This window comes from Dendropsophus ebraccatus, chromosome 3 (assembly GCF_027789765.1).
Source record: "Dendropsophus ebraccatus isolate aDenEbr1 chromosome 3, aDenEbr1.pat, whole genome shotgun sequence".
Taxonomy (NCBI): domain Eukaryota; kingdom Metazoa; phylum Chordata; class Amphibia; order Anura; family Hylidae; genus Dendropsophus; species Dendropsophus ebraccatus.
The window spans coordinates 120,654,682-120,676,275 of record NC_091456.1 but is presented as its reverse complement, the minus strand read 5'-3'; the positions used below and the strand labels follow the sequence as shown (position 1 = coordinate 120,676,275).

General features: G+C 47.0%; 1 protein-coding gene across 2 annotated transcripts in view; it reads right to left on the bottom strand.

Moving 5' to 3' along the window:
* Positions 1 to 20,057, bottom strand: part of CIB3 (calcium and integrin binding family member 3) — a 185,169-nt gene extending 165,112 nt beyond the window's left edge. For both annotated transcript variants that reach the window (XM_069964543.1, XM_069964544.1), the window contains exons 1-2: positions 19,978 to 20,057; positions 30 to 64 (exon numbers count right to left, since the gene is read on the bottom strand). In XM_069964543.1, the coding sequence (XP_069820644.1) occupies positions 30 to 64; positions 19,978 to 20,028 (86 nt within the window). In that variant the 5' untranslated portion in view covers positions 20,029 to 20,057. The remainder of the gene's footprint in view (positions 1 to 29; positions 65 to 19,977) is intronic.
* Positions 20,058 to 21,594: the final 1,537 nt, after the last annotated feature.

Sequence of the window (21,594 nt, the reverse complement as noted above, 5' to 3'; positions counted from 1 at the left end):
CACTATCAATAATTAATGTAAAGACTTACCTTAGTATTTCCTTCCTTGTAAAGAAAGTACAGTCCTTAAAAGAGAAATAGCATATAATGACTTCATGTAGATTCACAAATTATCCAATATTACATCATAACAGTTTATACTGTGCAACTTCCATACAAAAGATTTGCAAAGAATGTCTGGTTCCTAGAAATTCCACTAATCCTGTGGGCTGTCACTATTAATTGAATAGAATGGCCAGAAAAACAACAAGTTAAGTGAGCTGTAGCAAAATTCATTTAATTATAGCATTAAATAATTTTAAAGGCGATGTCCGGGCAAAATGTGCTTTTAGGAAAGGTAGAGATAATCCAATCGATGCCACGAATTATGGATAGAAGAGTAGAAAGTGAAATCTTTGTCTGAGGGGTGTAATGTTCGCTAAATGTCAATAAGATGGAGAGAAGAGAGGGATTTTTTGAGCGCTGCCAGAGAGCTATGTGAAAACGAGGAACGTTGTAAAGAACTGTTTATAAGTGGATCTAGAGCCACATTAAAGTTTCCACCTAGAAAGATCATGCCCCCTCTACCTTTCCCAAAAATATATAACCAATGTTCAGGCAATAGGTACAATTACCCTCAATAGATACAATACGCCCCCATTTCAATCACTATATCTTTCTCTAATATTCCCCCCTAAACACTGGTCATGGACACTAAATGAAACTCTCCTAGATTTCCCTGCTCAAGTAAATACTATATTTAGATATAAATAAAACCCAGGATGTACCTTTCCCTTATGTTTGGGAAGCACATAAGGTGTTTATAAGAGGTGAACTGATAGCTTTAGGTTCTTAATGTAAAAAACAATACACTGCCAAGCTAAATTCCCTCCTCTCTCAAATTTCCGTTTTAGAAAACCTTAGTTAAAGAAGCAAAGCATTAAGAGTTCAGGGAGACCTGGTGAGACTTAGGAGAGACCTTAAAGACTTGCTGAATATCAAATCAGCTAAAGTATACCAGAGAAACATTTTCAGACACTATGCACACGGTGAAAAAGGTTCAAAACTTATGATCTCTCTTCTTAGGGCTTCCTATCAGTCAAAATCAGACCCTGCCAGACCCCCGACCCTAATCCAAACGTTTAGTATTAGGGTTAGGGTTGGGGGTCAGCTTAGGGTTACGTCCACTGATTTCTCATGTCTAACCCTACCCACAGCCCCAACCCTAACCCTCCTGATTAGCACCAACTCCGAGGGTTAGCGTTGTTGTGTGGGAAAGGGATAGTTTAATGATTGTAGTAACCCTAAGCCGACCCCCAACCCCTAACCCTAATACTTAACGCTCGGGTTTTGACTGATAGGAAGCCCGGAGTGGAGCAGCCAATGAAGCTGTGTGAAGCTGGGAGCTGTGTGCGCGCACCCAGTGAGGTCCCTTTGCGGTATGGGATTTAGTCACTCCTGCAGAAACAGAGGGAAGGAAGCTCCAATATCCACAGTAACATGGGGGGATACAGGGGGGAGGACTGGTGTGTGTGGGGTCTGTATACAGGGGAGAGGACTGGTGTGTGGGGTCTGTATACAGGGGAGAGGACTGGTGTGTGTGGGGTCTGTATACAGGGGAGAGGACTGGTGTGTGTGGGGTCTGTATACAGGGTGAGGACTGGTGTGTAGGGTCTGTATACAGGGGGACAGGACTGGTGTGTGGGGGGTCTGTATACAGGGGGAATGGACTGGTGTGTGGGGTCTGTATACAGGGGGAGAGGACTGGTGTGTGTGGGGTCTGTATACAGGGGGAGAGGACTGGTGTGTGGGGTCTGTATACAGGGGGAGAGGACTGGTGTGTGGGGTCTGTATACAGGGGGAGAGGACTGGTGTGTGGGGTCTGTATACAGGGGGAGAGGACTGGTGTGTAGGGTCTGTATACAGGGGAGAGGACTGGTGTGTGGGGTCTGTATACAGGGGAGAGGACTGGTGTGTGTGGGGTCTGTATACAGGGAGAGGACTGGTGTGTGTGTCAGCCTGTATACAGGGGGAGAGGACTGGTGTGTGGGGTCTGTATACAGGGGAGAGGACTGGTGTGTGGGGTCTGTATACAGGGGAGAGGACTGGTGTGTGGGATCTGTATACAGGGGGAGAGGACTGGTGTGTGGGGTCTGTATACAGGGGAGAGGACTGGTGTGTGGGGTCTGTATACAGGGGGAGAGGACTGGTGTGTGTGGAATCTGTATACAGGGAGAGGACTGGTGTGTGGGGTCTGTATACAGGGGGAGAGGACTGGTGTGTGGGGTCTGTATACAGGGGGAGAGGACTGGTGTGTGGGGTCTGTATACAGGGGGAGAGGACTGATGTGTGGGGTCTGTATACAAGGGGAGAGGACTGGTGTGTAGGGTCTGTATACAGGGGAGAGGACTGGTGTGGGGGGGGTCTGTATAGAGGGGGAGAGGACTGGTGTGTGGGGGGTCTGTATACAGGGGAGAGGACTGGTGTGTGGGGGGTCTGTATACAGTGGGACAAGTCTGGTGTGTGGGGGGTCTGTATACAGGGGAAGAGGACTGGTGTGTGGGGTCTGTATACAGGGGAGAGGACTGGTGTGTGTGTGTGTAGGGGGATCTGTATACAGGGGGAGAGGACTGGTCTGTATACAGGGGAGAGGACTGGTGTGTGGGGTCTGTATACAGGGGGAGAGGACTGGTGTGTGGGGTCTGCATACAGGGGGAGAGGACTGGTGTGTGGGGGGTCTGTATACAGGGAAGAGGACTGGTGTGTGTGGGGTCTGTATACAGGGGGAGAGGACTGGTGTGTGTGCGGTCTGTATACAGGGTGAGAGGACTGGTATGTGGGGGTCTGTATACAGGGGAGAGAACTGGTGTGTGGGGTCTGTATACAGGGGAGAGGACTGGTGTGTGGGGTCTGTATACAGGGGAGAGGACTGGTGTGTGGGGTCTGTATACAGGGGGAGAGGACTGGTGTGTGTCAGGGCCGTATTTGCCACTAGGCACCCGTGGTCCGGTGCCTAGGGCGGCGCCCTGCGGGGAGCGGCACCCGCAGGGAACACCTTTTTTTATTACTTAAAAAAAAAAAAAAAAAAAAACTCCGTAGGCACCGGCCCACGGGTGCCTTGTCCGCGCCGGGAGGGGGGGGGGAGGGGAGGTGACGAAGCGGCCGGGAGAAGGATGGGCAGGCAGGCTGGTTCCCTCCCCCCATGCAGCGCCGGGGTCCGGGGCAGGTGTTGAGCTTCCGGCACACACAGTGTGACAGAGGCCGGAAGCTCCCAGCTGCAGCCCCGCGGTCCCGGATCTTGTCTCCTGCTTGGCGGCGCTCACGTGATGTGACGTCATCGCCGAGCAGGAGAGAAGATCTGGGAACGCGGAGCTGCAGCTGGGAGCTTCCGGCCTCTGTCACACTGTGTGCTCAACACCTGCCCCGGACCCCGGCGCTGCATGGGGGGAGGGAACCAGCCTGCCTGCCCATCCTTCTCCCGGCCGCCCGCCCAGTCACCCCCAGCCTCTCCCCTCTGCCCGCCCCCGGCCCCCCTGCATACTCAGCTGCTCCCCTGCTGGGGGGCAGCCTCTCCCCCTGCCCCCCAGCCTCTCCCCTGCCCTCCCCCCAGCCTCTCCCCTGCCCCCCCCCAGCCTCTCCCCTGCCCCCCCCAGCCTCTCCCCTGCCCCCCCCCAGCCTCTCCCCTGCCCCCCAGCCTCTCCCCTGCCCCCAGCCTCTCCCCCTGCCCCCAGCCTCTCCCCCTGACCCCCCAGCCTCTCCCCGGCCCCCCAGCAACTCCCCTGACCCCAGCGTCTCCCCTGCCCCCCCAACCTCTCCACCTAACCCTCAGCCTCTCCCCTGCCCCCCAGCGTCTCCCCTGACCCCAGCCTCTCCCCCTGCATTCTCAGCCTCTCCCCTGACCCCCCAGCCTCTCCCCTGACCCCCCAGCCTCTCCTTTGACCCCCCAGCCTCTCCCCTGACCCCCCCGCCTCTCCCCTGACCCCCCAGCCTCTCCCCTTCCCCCCAGCCTCTTCCCCTAACCCTCAGCCTCTCCCCTGCCCCCAGCCTCTCCCCCTGCCCCCCCAGCCTCTCCCCCCTGCCCCCCCAGCCTCTCCCCCTGCCCCCCCAGCCTCTCCCCCCTGCCCCCCCAGCCTCTCCCCCCTGCATTCTCAGCTGCTCCCCTGCCTCCCAGCCCCTCCCCCTGACCCCTAGCTTCTCCCTCTGACCCCCAGCCTCTCCCCCTGCCCCCAGCCTCTCCCCCTGAATCCCAGCTTCTCCACTGCCTCCCTACCGCTCCCCCTGAACCCCAACCTCTCCCCCTGAACCGCAGCTTCTCCCCTGCCACCCTAGCTGCCCCTCCCTGCTGCTCCCCTGCCCCCCAGCTGCTCTCCCTTTCCCCCAGCTGCTCTCCCTTTCCCCCAGCTGCTCTCCCTGGCTCCCCCAGCTGCTCCCCCTGTCACCCCCAGCTGCCTCCCTTCCCCAGTCACCCCCAGCTGCCTCCCTTCCTCAGCCCCCCCAGCTGCCTCCCTTCCTCAGTCCCCCCCCAGCTGCCTCCCTTCCTCAGTCCCCCCCCAGCTGCCTCCCTTCCTCAGTCCCCCCCCCCAGCTGCCTCCCTTCCTCAGTCCCCCCCAGCTGCCTCCCTTCCCCAGTCACCCCCAGCTGCCTCCCTTCCCCAGTCACCCCCAGCTGCCTCCCTTCCTCAGTCTCCCCCCAGCTGCCTCCCTTCCCCAGTCACCCCCAGCTGCCTCCCTTCCCCAGTCACCCCCAGCTGCCTCCCTTCCCCAGTCACCCCCAGCTGCCCTCCTGCCCCAGTCACCCCCAGCTGCCCGCCTGCAGACGAGTTATGGTCAGAGAAGTCTTCATGATGCTGCGCCAGATGGAGAAGAAAGCAAAAAGTTAGCGACAGCAATTCGAGAAGACGTCACCTGTGAGTCATTAGTAACTGCACTGTAATCACTTCTATAATGTGCAGAGCCTGTGTACCATTGGGGTCTCAATGGGTCAGTGTATTGTTTGCGGTAGTGTACTGACACAGCCCTGCGGTCACTACAGTACACTAACCCAAACTTTTAAACTAGGACCCAACTACAAGAGCTGCAGGCACTACAACTCCCAGCATATCCTGAGGGCTGTAGACTGTCAGTAAATGCTGGGAGTTGTAGTGCCTGCAGCTGTTGTAGTTGGGTCCTAGGTGCATTATACACTGGAGGCTTTGTGGGAGATCAGAATACAGAGATCTGTGGGGGCTCAGTGTGTGGAAGTGACCCCAGAACATCACTAATAGGGGATAGAACAAAAACATCTCCCCCTATCCCTATTAGTGCTGTTCTGGGGTCACGTCCCTGCACTGAGCCCCCACAGATCTATGTATTCTGATTTCCCACAACGCCTCCAGGACCCAACTACAACAGCTGCAGGCACTACAACTCCCAGAACAGTCTGCAGCCCTCAGGATATGCTGGGAGTTGTAGTGCCTGCAGCTGCTGTAGTTGGGTCCTAGGTGCATCATACACTGGATGCTTTGTGGCATATCAGAATACATAGATCTGTGGGGGCTCAGTGTAGGGAAGTGACCCCAGAACAGCACTAATAAGATATAGGGGGAGATGTTTTTGTTCTATCCCCTATTAGTGCTGTTCTGGGGTCACTTCCCTGCACTGAGCCCCCACAGATCTATGTATTCTTATGTGCCACAAAGCATCCAGTGTATGATGCACCTAGGATCCAACTACAACAGCTGCAGGCACTACAACTCCCAGCATGTACTGACAGTCTGCAGCCCTCAGGATATGCTGGGAGTTGTAGTAAAGTAGTACAATCCTATGATAACTGCGGCTGTAGACAGATGTTTTGCTGGACCTTCAGGGCTGATGGTTGTCACCCACAGATTGCAGCCACCAGGAGACTCTGCACACAGTGATTTATTAAAGGGTTGTCCTCTCAGAGACTACAACTCCCAGCATACCCTGAGAGCTGTATAAATGGAGGGTGTTCTGAGATTTGTCACAGATACAGATGAATTCAGGAAAGAAGCGGGTCAGCATGTCGTGTCTCACTGGTTGTATATTGGTTGCTCCAGGTACCCCAGTCCAACACTGGACAGAACCAGTCCCCAAACTAAGACGTCCCCGGCCTCCTTCCTTCCTCCATCACGTCTGTTTGATGAGAACAGCGGGCATCAAGCAGAGCGGCACCCAAGTGCCAGGGTATATACCATGCATGTACAGCAACGTGGGGGGGGGGCGCCTCTGCGTGCAAAGTGCCTAGGGCAGCATGAACTCTAAATACAGGCCTGGTGTGTGTGTCGGCCTGTATACAACCCCCCACCCCCACACACACACACACACACCCACACACCAGACCTGTCCCCCTGTATACAGACCCCTAAGCCCCTATTCCACGGGTCGTTTAAAGGAGCAATATCGTTCGTATTCGGCCAATATCGGCCGCTACGAACGATATTCGTCCCGTGGAATAGAGTGCAACGATCAGCCGACATCGTTCATGTCGGCTGATCGTTGCAGTCGCTTGTTTTTCAACATGTTGAAAAACAAGCGACTGATATAGCAGCGATCTGCTGCCGTCGCTCCGTTGAATAGGAGCGTCGGCAGCAGATGCTGCTATATCCGATGGGCTGCCCGGACGATCAGCGATCCTCAGAGCAGCCCCTCCTGCACTCACCCGCTCGCTGCAGCCGCGTTGAATAGCGGCAGCAGCGAGCGGGGAACGAGGAGCAAACGAGCGCTAATAGCGCTCGTTTGCTCCTGCAAACGACTCGTGGAGTAGGGGCATTACTTGCAATTGAAGTGAAAGTGAAACTAAAACTGAATGGGGACTACTAACTACTGACATTTCACAGATCAGATATTACACATTATTTAATCCGAAGTCAGGTATAAGTAGTCAGAGTCAGAAATCAGAGTCAGAAATCAGAGTCAGAAATCAGAGTCAGAAATCAGAGTCAGAAATCAGAGTCAGAAATCAGAGTCAGTAGTCAGAGTCAGTAGTCAGAGTCAGTAATTAGAGTCAGTAATCAGAGTCAGTAGTCACTTTTGTGTCAAAATGATTCTTGACTTTGGCTTCTGACTATGTCCTAATATGGACTCTGTACCCTAGGGCTGCATCCAAGTTCTGCAGCCACAGGTAATCATATGCTGAGCACTCGAGGTTTGCTTATATCTATTAGCTACACACTGCTCACACTGACTCCCATTTACTCTGTGGCAGGCCTCTGAGGGTTAAAGCTCCTGTCAGAGGCATGGTATAGGAAGGAAGAGGCATAGGAAGTGATGTAGCAACACCCAGCTTAAAGGGCTACAGGGGTTATCTGTCTCCAATTCAGGTGTGGTTTGCGGTTAAGCTCCATTTACTTCAATGGAACTGAGTTTCAAACCCCAACACAATCTTGAGACAAGAGTGGTGCAAAATTGGCCATGTTTTTGTAGCACTTGATAACCCCTTTAAGACAGAGCAGACTACAGAAAGAGAGGGACAGTTATGCTGAACAAGTACATGTCATAAAAGATACATTGTCACAAAAGAGAAATGTGGTTAAGATACATGGAGTTATGATCAAGCTTTGTACTGGTTACTATTTACACGCCATGGAGAGGCCATAGTAGTGTAGGGTCTGCCTCTATATGAGTCCACCTTACCGTGGTGGGGCAGTTTACACTGTTTGCAAATAGCTTTTAAAGGGAACCTGTCACCCCCCGTGTCGGGGTGACAGGCTCCCGACCCCCCGTTAGAGCCCCCTATACTCACCTAATCCCGCCGGGTCCCGCTTCTGGAGGTGGTCGGGTGACGGAGATCTCAGCCGCTGCAGCCCGGCGCGCGCGCTGAGAGATGAGTCCAACGCTCATAGAGAATGACAGAGCGCTGGAATCTCCTGTCATTCTCTATGAGCGTTGGACTCATCTGAGGAGTGCGCCGGGCTGCAGCGGCTGAGATCTTCATCACCCGACCACCTCCAGAAGCGGGACCCGGCGGGATTAGGTAAGTATAGGGAGCTCTAACGGGGGGGTCGGGAGCCTGTCACCCGGCACGGGCTTCCTATTTTCATGTCTATGGTGGGTCTGTATCTTGCTGTTGCATTTTTCTGTGTTTTTGTGTGTTTGCGATTTCAGCCATAGCAACGTGCTCCTGCCTAGTGTGAACGGTGTTCTAGGAGAGCTGACCAATAATGTCTTTTTTTCTGTGTTCCAGTTGGGGGAGTGGCTGCCTCTACTTGGTCGTGCACTCCACCTGTTCCACCCAGGTGGTGCAATTATTTTTCAGGTATTAGACAGATCTTGCATGCCCAGAGCATAGGCGTATTACACGCCATGGAGAGGCCATAGTGGTGTAGGGTCTGCTTCGATATGAGTCCACCTTACCGTGGTGGGGCAGTTTGCACTGTTTGCAAATAGTAACCAAGAGACTCATTATTTTTGTGGGAGTTTTTTTAGCAGTTGAGGGGGCTGCTTTTAACTATTTTCATGTCTATGGTGGGTCTGTATCTTGCTGCTGCGGTGAGCTGTTGCATTTTTCTGTGTTTTTGTGTGTTTGCAATTTCAGCCATAGCAACGTGCTCCTGTCTAGTGTGAACAGTGTTCTAGGAGAGCTGACCAATATTGTCTTTTTTTTTTCTTTATACTGGTTACACTTGAAATGTTTTATGGTCATTGTATTGGAAATGTTTGTACTCATGTTTACATCAGCTGATCACCGCCCTATTGTGGGTGTGTTAATATTGGAAGGGTATACAAGTATGTACGTCCAGAAATATATCTTCATTATCTAGATTGATTGATTTGATTGTCGGGTTCGAGATTGGTTTGTATGAGCAATCAAGTGATTGCTTAGACAAGTTACCGTATTTTGTCACATGCTAAAATGTCCAAACTGTTTCAATATATTGTTATTATAACTGCTAGGAAAATGGCGAAAATGTAAAAAAAAAAAACAGCCAGAATTTAATTATTACCCTTTCATATCCCACAAGAAAATGGGATAAGCAGGTCCAATCTATGCAAACATGGAAAAAAAAACTACAAATCATGTAGAATTAAAACTAGGCCCCATACAGCTCTGAAGACAAAGTTAAAAAAAATATAGGGGAAGGTTATGTTCACACAACGTCAAGAATAGAGAAAAAAAACACATCCGTTATTGCCGCGATTTAACTGACTGCAACAGCAATGCATTGAAGTCAATGAAAAGATGGACGTCCAATGCATTGAATAATGGACGTTTTTACCGCAGACGTCAAAATAATGAACATGATCATTATTTTTAGACGTCTTTTGCAAACAGATGTTTTTTATAAGTTGTTCACGCACAGTTTTCCTTTTGTCACGGTTCTTTCTTCAATTTTACTATTAAAGGAGAAGTCTGGCGAAAATTTTTATTATAGTATTGTATTGCCCCCCAAAAGTTATACAAATCAGCAATATACACTTATAACGGGGAAATGCACATAAAGTGCTTTTTTCCCTGCACTTACTACTACATCAAGGCTTCACTTCCTTGATAAAATGGTGATGTCACGACCCGACTCCCAGAGCTGTGCAGGCTGTGGCTGCTGGAGAGGATGATGGCAGAGGGATGCTCAGTTTTCCTCCAGTGCCCTGTGTCCCTCAGTGTCCCCCTGCCATCATCCTCTCCAGCAGCCACAGCCCGCACAGCTCTGGGAGTCGGGTCGTGACATCACCATTTTTTCCAGGAAGTGAAGCCTTGATGCAGTAGTAAGTGCAGGGAAAAAAGCTCTTTATAAGCATTTCCAGTAATAAGTGTATATTGGTAATTTGTATGACTTTTTGGAGACAATACAATACTTAAATAAAAATTTTCACGGGACTTCTCCTTTAAATTCAAATGACTTTTCAATAAACGCGAACTAGAATGATGTACCAGCAGCTGTCATTGAAGTAAGGGGAGTCCAGACAGCTAAATGACGTCCGTCATTTTAGACTCAAACGACGAATGTCATTTTAAAAGAGCTGAAAAAACGTTGTATAAACATAGCCGTCAGAAAATGGCAAAGTCTTAATTGTACTGTACTAACCCAGAAAATACACGTTAGTTTTATTAACCCCTCCACCCCACACACTTGCAAAATGTATACTGGGCACAGCCGATTGCTATGCCCAGCTAATTAGCCATTTAAATGCAGCTGTCAAAACAGTTTTTTCCCCCCAATCAGTGGTGGTATAGTGGTGGGATCTAATAGATCAATGCAGTTCATATGTACTGCAATGAGCTCTATCATTATTTAAAAATCCCATAATAAAAGTTGAAATCACCCCTTATTTCCCATTTTATTAATAAAAATGCATACATAAATAAATATATTTGGTACTTCCGCGTGCTTAATTGCACAAACTATTACATTATGGCATTCCTGATCTTGCACTTTGTAAATACAAAAAAACGCCAAAATGCTAAATTGCTGATTTTTGGTCACATCAAATACGGAAAAATTGTAATAAAAAGTGATCAAAAAGTCGCATATACACAAGCAAAGTATTAATAGAAAGTACAGATCATGGTGCAAAAAATGACACTGTCACACAGCCTCATAGACCAAAGGATAAAAGCATTATAAGGATAGTAATAGAACAATTGTAAGAACATTTAGTTTGTTTGTATTTTTTAAGTTTTACATTTTTTTAAAACCGCCAAATAAAATAAAAGTTATATAATTTGCCTATCATTGTATCGTTGTACTGGCTTGAGGAACATAGATAACATGTCAGTTTTACCATAGGGTGAGTGGCATTAAAGGACAACTCAGGCCAAAAGTATTTTTTAATATGTTACTACTTATTACTTACTTAATTATGGAAAGTTAGGCAAATTTCAAATGTACATTAATTATGGTAAATGCACACAATGAGTGCCATTGACTTCTAGATATAGTGCGCCCCTGCTGGACACTCCATTGGAATTACATTGGATGTGTATGTAAATGTAATATACAGTGTTTTTGATTGAATACATATATGAAATACTTTGGGGAGCAAGTGTCCTTCCTCCCCAAAGTATTTCATAAATGTAATCAATCAGTACATTTGACTATCCATCACAGTAAGCCCACCTATCCGCCGCTCTGGACTACACTGAACTACTACTCCCATCACCTGCTCATAGCATGAGAAGGTGATGGGAGGTGTAGTAGCTGGGTTATCGCTATGCGATCGCCGTTGATGCTGCCGGGCACCGCTTATCACTGCAGCCATCATCCCCCTCCGCTCCCCCCTCCTGCTTTCTCCAGGATCCGACGCCTTTACACTATCTGATGGCTGACTCCCCGCCCGGCCGCCGCTCTCCGATCACACGTGCTGGCCGGGGACATCAGGAAGCACCGGGGCCGGGCGGGGAGTCAGCCATCAGATAGCGTAAAGGCGCCAGATCCCGGAAGAAGCAGGAGGGGGGAGCAGAAGGGGATGATGGCTGCAGTGATGAGCGGCGCCCGGCAGCATCAGCGGCGGTGGCGATCGCATAGTTATAACCCAGCTACTACACCTCCCATCACCTGCTCATGCTATGAGTAGGTGATGGGAGTAGTAGTTCAGTGTAGTCCAGAGCGGCGGTTTGGCGGGTGGCGGCGGATCGGTGGGCTTACTGTGATGGATAGCCTAATGTACTGATTGATTACATTTATGGAATACTTTGGGGAGCAAGGACACTTGCTCCTGTCCTGGTTGTATATACCCCCTCTTTCCTGTCCTGGCTGTATATATCACCCCCCCCCCCCCCCCTGTCCTGGCTGTAAATATCACACACACACACCCCTGTCCTGGCTGTATATATCATCCCCCCCTGTCCTGGCTGTATACATCATCCCCCCCCCCTGTCCTGGCTGTATACATCATCCCCCCCCCCTGTTCTGGCTTTATATATCATCACCCCCCCCCCCCCTGTCCTGGCTGTATATATCATCCCCCCCTGTCCTGGCTGTATATATCAACCCCCCCTGTCCTAGCTGTATATATCATCCCCCCTGTTCTGGCTTTATATATCATCACCCCCCCCCCCCATCCTGGCTGTATATATCACCCCCCCCCCCCCTGTCCTGGCTGTGTATATCAACCCCCCCTGTCCTGGCTGTATATATCAACCCCTCCTTTCCTGACTGTATATATCCCCCCTGTCCTGGCTGTATATATCAACCCCCCCTTTCCTGGCTGTATATATCATCCCCCTGTCCTGGCTGTATATATTAACCCCCCCCCCCCCCCCCTTTCCTGGCTGTATATATCAACCCCCCCTTTCCTGGCTGTATATATCAAACCCCGCCCCCCCCCCCCCCCCCCCTGGTCCTGGCTGTATATATCAACCCCCCCTTTCCTGGCTGTATATATCCCCCTTTCCTGGCTGTATACTGTATATCAACCCCCCCTTTCCTGGCTGTATATCCCTGTCCTGGCTGTATATATCACCCCCCCCTGTCCTGGCTGTATATATCATCCCCCCCCTGTCCTGGCTGTATATATCAACCCCCCCTTTCCTGGCTGTATATATCCCCCTGTCCTAGCTGTATATATCAACCCCTCCTTTCCTGGCTGTATATATCCCCTCTGTCCTGGCTGTATATTTAACCCCACCTTTCCTGGCTGTATATATCATCCCCCCTGTCCTGGCTGTATATATCAACCCCCCTTTCCTGGCTGTATATATCAACCCCTCCTTTCCTGGCTGTATATATCCCCCCTGTCCTGGCTGTATATATCAACCTCCCCTTTCCTGGCTGTATATATCATCCCCCTGTCCTGGCTGTATATATCATCCCCCCTGTCCTGGCTGTATATATCAACCCCCCCTCTCCTGGCTGCATATATCAACCCCCCCCCCCCTGTCCTGGCTGTATATATCAACCCCCCCGCCCTGTCCTGGCTGTATATATCCCCCTGTCCTGGCTGTATACTGTATATCAACTCCCCCTTTCCTGGCTGTATATCCCTGTCCTGGCTGTATACATCATCCCCCCCTGTCCTGGCTGTATATATCAACCCCCCTGTTCTGGCTTTAGATATAATCACCCCCCCCCCCCCCCCCCTGTCCTTGCTGTATATATCATCCCCCCTGTCCTGGCTGTATATATCAACCCCTCCTTTCCTGGCTGTATATATCCCCCCTGTCCTGGCTGTATATATCAACCCCCCTGTCCTGGCTGTATATATCATCCCCCCTGTCCTGGCTGTATATATCAACCCCCCCTTTCTTGGCTGTATATATCCCCCCTGTCCTGGCTGTATATATCAAACCCCCCCCCATCCTGGCTGTATATATCAACCCCCCCTTTCCTGGCTGTATATATCCCCCTGTCCTGGATGTATACTGTATATCAACCCCCCCCCCCCCTTTCCTGGCTGTATATCATATCCCTGTCTTGGCTGTATACAAAGCACGCACACATACACACCACTGTCCTGGCTGTATACAACACGCACGCACACACACACACACACACACACACACACCGCTGTCCTGGCTGTATACAACGCGCTCACGCACGCACACACACACACACACCGCTGTCCTGGCTGTATACAACGCAAACACACATACACTCACTGCTGTCCTGGCTGTATACAAAGCGCGCACACACACACACCGCTGTCCTGGCTGTATACAACGCGCTCACGCACGCACACACGCACACACACCGCTGTCCTGGCTGTATACAACGCACACACACACACACGCACACGCGCGCGCACACACACACACCGCTGTCCTGGCTGTATACAGCGCGCACACACACATACACTCACTGCTGTCCTGGCTGTATACAAAGCGCGCACACACACACACCGCTGTCCTGGCTGTATACAACGCTCGCACACACACACACACACACACACACACACACACAGCTCTCCTGGCTGTATACAACACACACACACAGCTCTCCTGGCTGTATACAACACGTACACACACACACCGCTGTCCTGGCTGTATACAACCGCGCGCACACACACACACACCCCGCTGTCTGTCCTGGCTGTATATAACGCAGACACACACAGCTGTCCAGGCTGGATGCAAGTATATAAGTAATACTATTAACATTATTGGCGTGTTTGGAGGGGGTGGCCCCCATTCAAAAGTTTGCTATGGGGCCCAGCCATTTCTAGTTATGCCCCTGCTCTGCACCCTGCTTCTTCATGAAGTTATGCATAAGGTATCTATCTCATATCTATCTATCTATCTATCTATCTATCTATCTATCTATCTGTCTATCATCTATATATCCATCTATCTCCTATCTATCTATCTATCTATCTATCTATGTCATATCTATCTATCTATCTATGTATGTAATGTGAACATGGTGTTATGTATGTGTGCTTATTGTGTGCACTGTATGTTATACACATGTGTGGTATGTATATAAGTGTGTGGCTGTGTATATGTATATATTTAAAAAATTTTATTTTATTTTATGTGTATTAAAGAGAACCTATCACCCCCATCTAGCCCCTGCAGCTATACATACAGTATAATAGGGCTGGTAGTAAAGCATCACCACCATCTAAGCCCCTGCTGAGGACCACCAACAAGCCTGGTTAACTATGATTTACATACGGTGCGGGAGATGTAGAAAGTAAATTTATGGGGGACTTGTGTAACAGTCCAAAAGGGTACTTTTATGTTTGCAAACAGCACTAACCAGCCCTATTACACTGTATATAGCGGCATGGGCTAGTCGGCGGTGATTAGTTCCCTTTAGGGTACGTTCACGCGTGCAGACTTGCAGTAGAAATCTCGCTGTGAGTTTTGCAGCGAGATCAGCTACGAGTCAAGGTCCTGGCAGGTCCTACTACTACATAGGTCTGAAAGACCACTGCGAGTATGTAATGCAGCCGCCCCCTTAACCCCTTCTGCTGCCGCTTGGCTCCCCCCGCTCTCTGTATTTACATTACCTCTCTCCTTGCTGCACGGGGTCCCGGCGTCCTGCTCTCCCGCCTAGCCAAACAGTGTGTTGCCCAGCCTTAGCCACTGATTGGCTGAGCGGGATATAAGGACGCCGGGACCCTGTGCAGCAAGGAGAGGTAATGTATACTCAGTCAGCGTGGGAGCAGAGTGGCAGCAGAAGGGGTTAAGGGGCAGCTGTATTACATACTCGCAGTGGTCTGAAAGTTGTACTATGTTGAGTATGTTGTACTTGGACCTGCCAGGACCTTGACTCGTAGCGGATCTCGCTGCAAAACTCGCAGCGAGATTTCCGCTGCGAGTTGGTGCGTTCACATGTACCGGATCTGCAGTAGATTTGATGGCGCAGAGTTGAAGCTGCAGATTTGCTTTCAATTTGCAACTTCAAATCTGTGTCATCAAATCTGCTGCAGATCCTGTACATGTGAACGCACCCTTAAAAAGATTATGCTGCTGCACATGTGATGCTAAGCAGTTATTGTGCACATCTCTATTAAAGGGGTATTCCAGATACAGAACTTTTAAAATGATGCTAGGGACAACCTGGAAAAAAAAATAACTTAGGGCCCTATTACATCAAGCAATTATTGGCCATATTTCAGCCGATAATCATTTTGTGTAATAGGTTATGTTAAAAGACCCATCTATGCCCAGTGTCAGCTGCATCACCCCATACCCAATGTTACATTGGGGAGCACTCACTAAAATTTACTATACTTATATTTCACATACATAATTCCCCACTTCAAATGACTAGCTAGTGCTGCGAAAAGTGCTAGGTGGCAAAGGAGGATGGGTATAACTCGGCACAAACTAACAACAAAACCTACAAATTTATACAGCTGAAAACCCAAGTATATCTAAAATCACTTTTTATTAGTCTTTCATTAAAATACAACATAATAGTGAAAGAAAAAATCAGAACTGGATTGGCAGAGCACATGGGTGACTATCTGGTAAATAGCAATAATATAGTATATTACAGGTAAAGGAGGTTACATCCTGGGAGCAACGTCATACAGCCTCCCATTCATATAAACCAGAAAGAAAAAAATGGTAACATCAAAAAGACATACATATTAGTATACAATGTTCAATACCTTATGAATGTTAGTACACAGAAGCCCAGTGCAATGCGCCCCAGCATAGGACAGGAAGGGGTATATATATATATATATATATATACCCCAAGCATAGAAAATGCTGCCTACCTCTCTTCTGCTTGCAAGCAGAGGTTGGCCTGCTGTGTTCTGCCTGTACAATGCGCTCTAACGCCTTTTTGCATTCTGCTATCTGTCTCTGATGGACATTTTACAATGCAGTACTATTAATACTTATATGGTCTCTGATTATTTTATATGGATTTTATTCAGTAACAGTATGGTAATATAATTTAGCTTCTATGTAATGCTAGAGGTCATGGTGTGGTGCACTGTTTGGGCCTTGTATAGCGGTATTAGTAGAACTGGTCAATTGGTCTTAGTATCATGCTGTTTGTTCAGATCAGTATACAGTTGATGTTCAATCACTACATTGGGGTAATATTTGGTCATATTGGGGGAGATTTATGAAAGGGTGTAAATATACACCAGGTGTAAACTGCACATAGCAACCAATCACAGCTCAGCTTCCAGCTGTGCTAAAATATAAGTGGAGCTGTGATTGGTTGCTGTGGGCAGTTTACACCAGTTTACACCCTTTCATAAATCTCCCCCATTATGTTCACACACCATCATTTTTGGCCCTTTAGCAGCTAGTCATTTTGAGCAAAAAAAAACGTCCATTTCCTTGATGGCTGCCCTAAAAGAAGGTCATTAAAGGGCCAAAATTGACAGTGTGTGATGTGTTTCCAGGAGTTATATATAGGTTATGTATATTAGCATAGATTTTTTTCAGTTTTATCTGCTGTTTCTTGATTTGATTTCATAATTTGTACTGAACAATTGGGGTAAAAAAAAAAGCCATAGAAACATGGCAGCCAAAAAACACACCATTTGCTGAGCTTAGCATTATTTTGCAATTACGCAACTAAAGTGGTGTTGTTTGGCCCCGATGCATAGAAAGATTTTGTGTAGGGGACTTGTGCTCTTGATCTTTAAAAGCCCCAGCAATTGCCCCGCCACTTTCTGGTTCAACTGTCACTATTTTGTGGTACAATATCCGAGCATCTGGGGCCCCACTTTAAATTTTTGTTAGGAAGATAGCCGCCATTACTGTGAACAGACTCTGTTTGTTCACAGTGATGGATTCCTAAACATGATCAAAGTCCCATTCTCTCCACCACCGGACCTTGTGTGGTCCTGGCACAAGCGCTCAGCGGTATATACAATATACCGCTGATTGCTCGTTCCCCCTGTCACCGTAAATCATTGGTAACGGGATAAAAAGTCAGATGCCACAGATTACCTGTAACCACCCCGGATTACCTGTAACCACCCCGGATTACCTGTAACCACCCCGGATTACCTGTAACCACACCAGATTACCCGTAACCACCCCAGATTGCCACAGACTGCCCATAACCCCCTTGATTGTCCATCACCACCCCAGATTGCCTGTAACCACCCCAGATAGCCAGTAACCAGCCCAGATAGCCAGTAACCAGCCCAGATAGCCAGCAACCAGCCCAGATAGCCAGCAACCAGCCCAGATAGCCAGCAACCAGCCCAGATTGCCTGTAACCACCCCAGATTGCCTGTAACCACCCCTGATAGCCAGTAAACACCCCCAGATTGCCCGTAAACACCTCCAGATTACCTGTAATCTCATTTTTTTTTTACATTTTTTTTCAGCAACTTTGCTATTCTAATAAACGATACTAGCTGCGGTTTTGCTCCAGCAAAATGACACTCCTTCCCTTCTGAGCCACGCTGTGTGCCCATACAGTGGTTTATGCCCACATATGGGGTAGCATTGAACTCAGGAGAACCTGCTTTACATATATTGGGGTGCTTTTTCTCCCCTGTTCCTAGTGAAATTGAGAAATTTCTAACTAAACAAACATATTATTGGAAAAATAAATTTTTTTCATTCTTACTGTCTAATTTTGAATACTTTCCTCTAATACTTGTGGGGTCAAAATGCTCACCACAACCCAAGATGAATTATTTGAGGGGTGTACTTTCCAAAATGGGATGACTTTTGGGGGGGTTCTATTCTGCTGACACTACAGGGACACTGCAAACGCACCTGGCGCTCAGAAACTTCTTCAGAAAAATCTGCCCTGAAAATGCTAATTGGCGCTCCTTCCCTTCTGAGGCCTGCTGTGTGCCCATACAGTGGTTTATGCCCACATATGGGGTACCGTTCTACTCAGGAGAACCTGCGTTACAGATTTTGAGGTGTGTTTTCTCTCATGTTGTGAAAATGAGAAACTTTAATGTAAACAAATATATTATTGGAAAATTTCTATTTTCCATTTTTTACGGCCTAATTGTGAATACTTTCCTCAAGCACCCCCAATATTGGTAACTACATGGCTGGGGGAGGTAGTAGTTGTGTGTATGGCTGGAGGAGGAAGTAGTAGTTGTGTGTATGGCTGGAGGAGGAAGTAGTAGTTGTGTGTATGGCTGGATGGGGAAGTAGTTGTGTGTATGGCTGAGGGAGGTAGTAGTTGTGTGTATGACTAAGGGAGGTAGTAGTTGTGTGTATGGCTGGGTGAGTAGTAGTTGCGTGTATAACTGGAGGGTAGTAGTTGTGTGTATGGCTGGGTGAGTAGTAATCACTTATATGGCTGGGTGAGTAGTAGTTGTGTGTATGGCTGGGTGAGTAGTAGTTGTGCGTTTGGCTGGGTGAGTAGTGGTTGTGTGTAGGGCTGGGTGAGTAGTAGTTGTGTATATGGCTGGAGGGGGTAGTAGTAGTAGTTGTGTGTATGGCTAGGAGGGTCGGGTGTTGGATGTCGTCTGGAGGAGTGGGAGGCTGTAAAAGCTTTATGTCACCTTAAGGGGGTCTCAGCAGAGGCCCTGGTTGGGGGGTGCCGAAAAAAGTTTTTGCACAGGGCGCCATCTACCTTAAGGCCGGCCCTGGTTATGAATACTTTTATTGACATCTATCCAGCAGTGCCACCAGCTTGGTAAGCAGTCAGGGGGTGAGAGATTAGCTTTAAAGGGTTAAAGAAGTTTAATCATTTGGCTTTCTTGAATTTCAGTCAGCTTAAAGCACTGATGCATATATTCAATACTGTATATCATATAAATGTAAAACTGTAAATAATGTAAACTATAATGTAAAATGCAAATGTAAAATGGTGTTGCCACAAGAAAGCCAGGGTATGTCTGCTCTCATCAATACTTATTTTTTCTACTACAATGGTATAAAATATAGATAAGATATTTCATTAATGTTTTATTAGTTGGGTCCAATTGCTTAAGCCCCAATGATCCCACATGCCCTGTATAAGGAGGAGAGATATAACAGCTCAAGTTTGGTTATACTTTATGAAGAAACAGTGAATACTGTTTACTTTCTTCTAAATTACAATTGCTTTAAGCACTTTAACTGTTCTTTATTCTTTTTCTCAAAAAATATAATCTGGAGTATCTCTTGGTAATACCGTGGACCTTGGTTAAGAAGAAAAAGCACCCATCAAAAGAAATAAAAGTTAAGTAAAAAGATGTAGGTGCATCATTATCATCAGCATAGTACATTTGCACACTGTCAAAAACAAATGTGTCTGTGAACAAAAGATTGTACCTTTATGGTATCACAACATAGAGAAACGTAATGCTGCAAGGACAGTACAGGTTTAACATTATGCAAAAGTTTAGAAATGACTTATATTTACTAGAGACTTTTCTATACACATTACACACTGAACAACTTTTTGACATGATATTATAAGATATTCTGAATACAAATAAAACTATCTTTTTTTTTTCTTTTCTTTTTTTGCTCGCCACAAGCACATCAAAAAATCTGATATAAGTTGTTTAAACTGGTTTATTTTCTTTCTGTCTTATAGACAACCATAGTTGTGTAACTTAAGTAAAAATATTCATGTATTGATTGTCTAACGAACACAAACAAAATTAGATTAAAATCCCTACAGCAATATATGTTAGTGATTGGCATTCAATAAATATTGCCATCGCTTACAACTTACTTGATATGTATCAAGCTGTTCAGAAGTAAAAATTGTTTGCTTGTTTCCCATGGTTGTAAGTGCCTTCTGCTTCAAGCCCCTCTTACATGGTTTTGTTTGTGCGCTTTTATACCAACTCTAAATATTGCAATATTAAAAGCTGCAGGAACGTCAAGGTCAGGTACAGGGGAGGATCACATGTCACCACCCTATTCTTCCATTATTTCAGATTTATAATAGGAGCATTTCATCAAATCTTTGATCTGAATAATGAAGTCTGACACATGCTGCTTTCATCCAACATCATTCACGAGCATATAAATAAGCTACTATAATTACACCACTTGTTTCATGTCCAACATACACTCATATTACACCATTTAACATGTCTGCTGTCAAAGAAGTCATTTGTTTCCAGTTAGAAGCAAACAAGGCAATGGGTTACATGCTTATACTTACAATGGTTATCTCTAAATTAACAATACTTTGCTAGTTTCCTAATTAAAGTTTACCTATTAAAATTTATATTTAAAGATTTATTTTTTTAAATTTAGAATGTAGTTAAATGCTATGTTCACACAATGTCAAAAATAGAGAAAAGGCAGACGCTTTTATCATTTAAAATAACGTCCGTTTTTGCCACTATTTAACTGACTGGAAAAACGGACGTCCATTGCACACAATGGGGGAGATTTATCTAATATGGTATAAAGTGAAACTGTCTCAGATTCCACCTTTCATTTTCCAAAGAGTCTGTGAGGAATGAAAAGTGGAATCTGATTGGTTGCTAGGGGCAACTGAGCCAGTTTCACTTTACACTGTGTTTGATAAATCTCCCCCAATATATTGAATAATGGACGTTATCACCACGGACATCAAAATGTTCATTATATTCGGATGCCTTTTGCAAACAGCTGACTTTTTTTAATTACTTGTTTGCACACAGTTTTTCTTTTACCACTTTCTCCGTTTTTACTATTAAATTCAATGGAATTTTCAATTAAGACATCAAGTGCAATTAGTAACCCAAACTAGAATAATGTACCAACAACCGTCAATGCACTAAGGGAAGGCTAGACAGCTGAAGAAAGGCTAGACGAAGAAAAGTTTTAGCAAACTACAGATACAGCAGGAAAAATAAGTACTTGATACACTGACGATTTAGCAAATTTTCCCACCTACAAAGATCTGTAATTTTTATCAGTGGTACACTTAAAATGTGGGAAACATAATCTATAAAGAAAAAAATCCAGAAAATAACATTGTTTGACTTTTAAATAACAATTTTGCCTTTTTTTTTTTTTTTTTTTTTTTTTTTAAATTTGGTACAAAAAACTTTGTTTGCAGTCACAGAGGTTAGATGTTTCCTGTAGCTTTTGACCAGGTTTGCACACACTGGATCAGGGATTCTGTCTAAGGGTCCTATTCCATCCCGATCAACAATGTAAACGAGCGCCGATCTGCTAGATTGGCGCTTGTTTACTGGGCCTATTCCACGGCCCCACAATTGTTTAGCGAGCGGTGCAGGGAGATTGTTACCGATGTCCTTGTAGCCCTTGTTTTATACTTTACTTGCCCAGGCTTCTCTTCCTGTCTGAACTGACAGACTGCTCAGCCAATCACTGGCCGCAGTGGTCT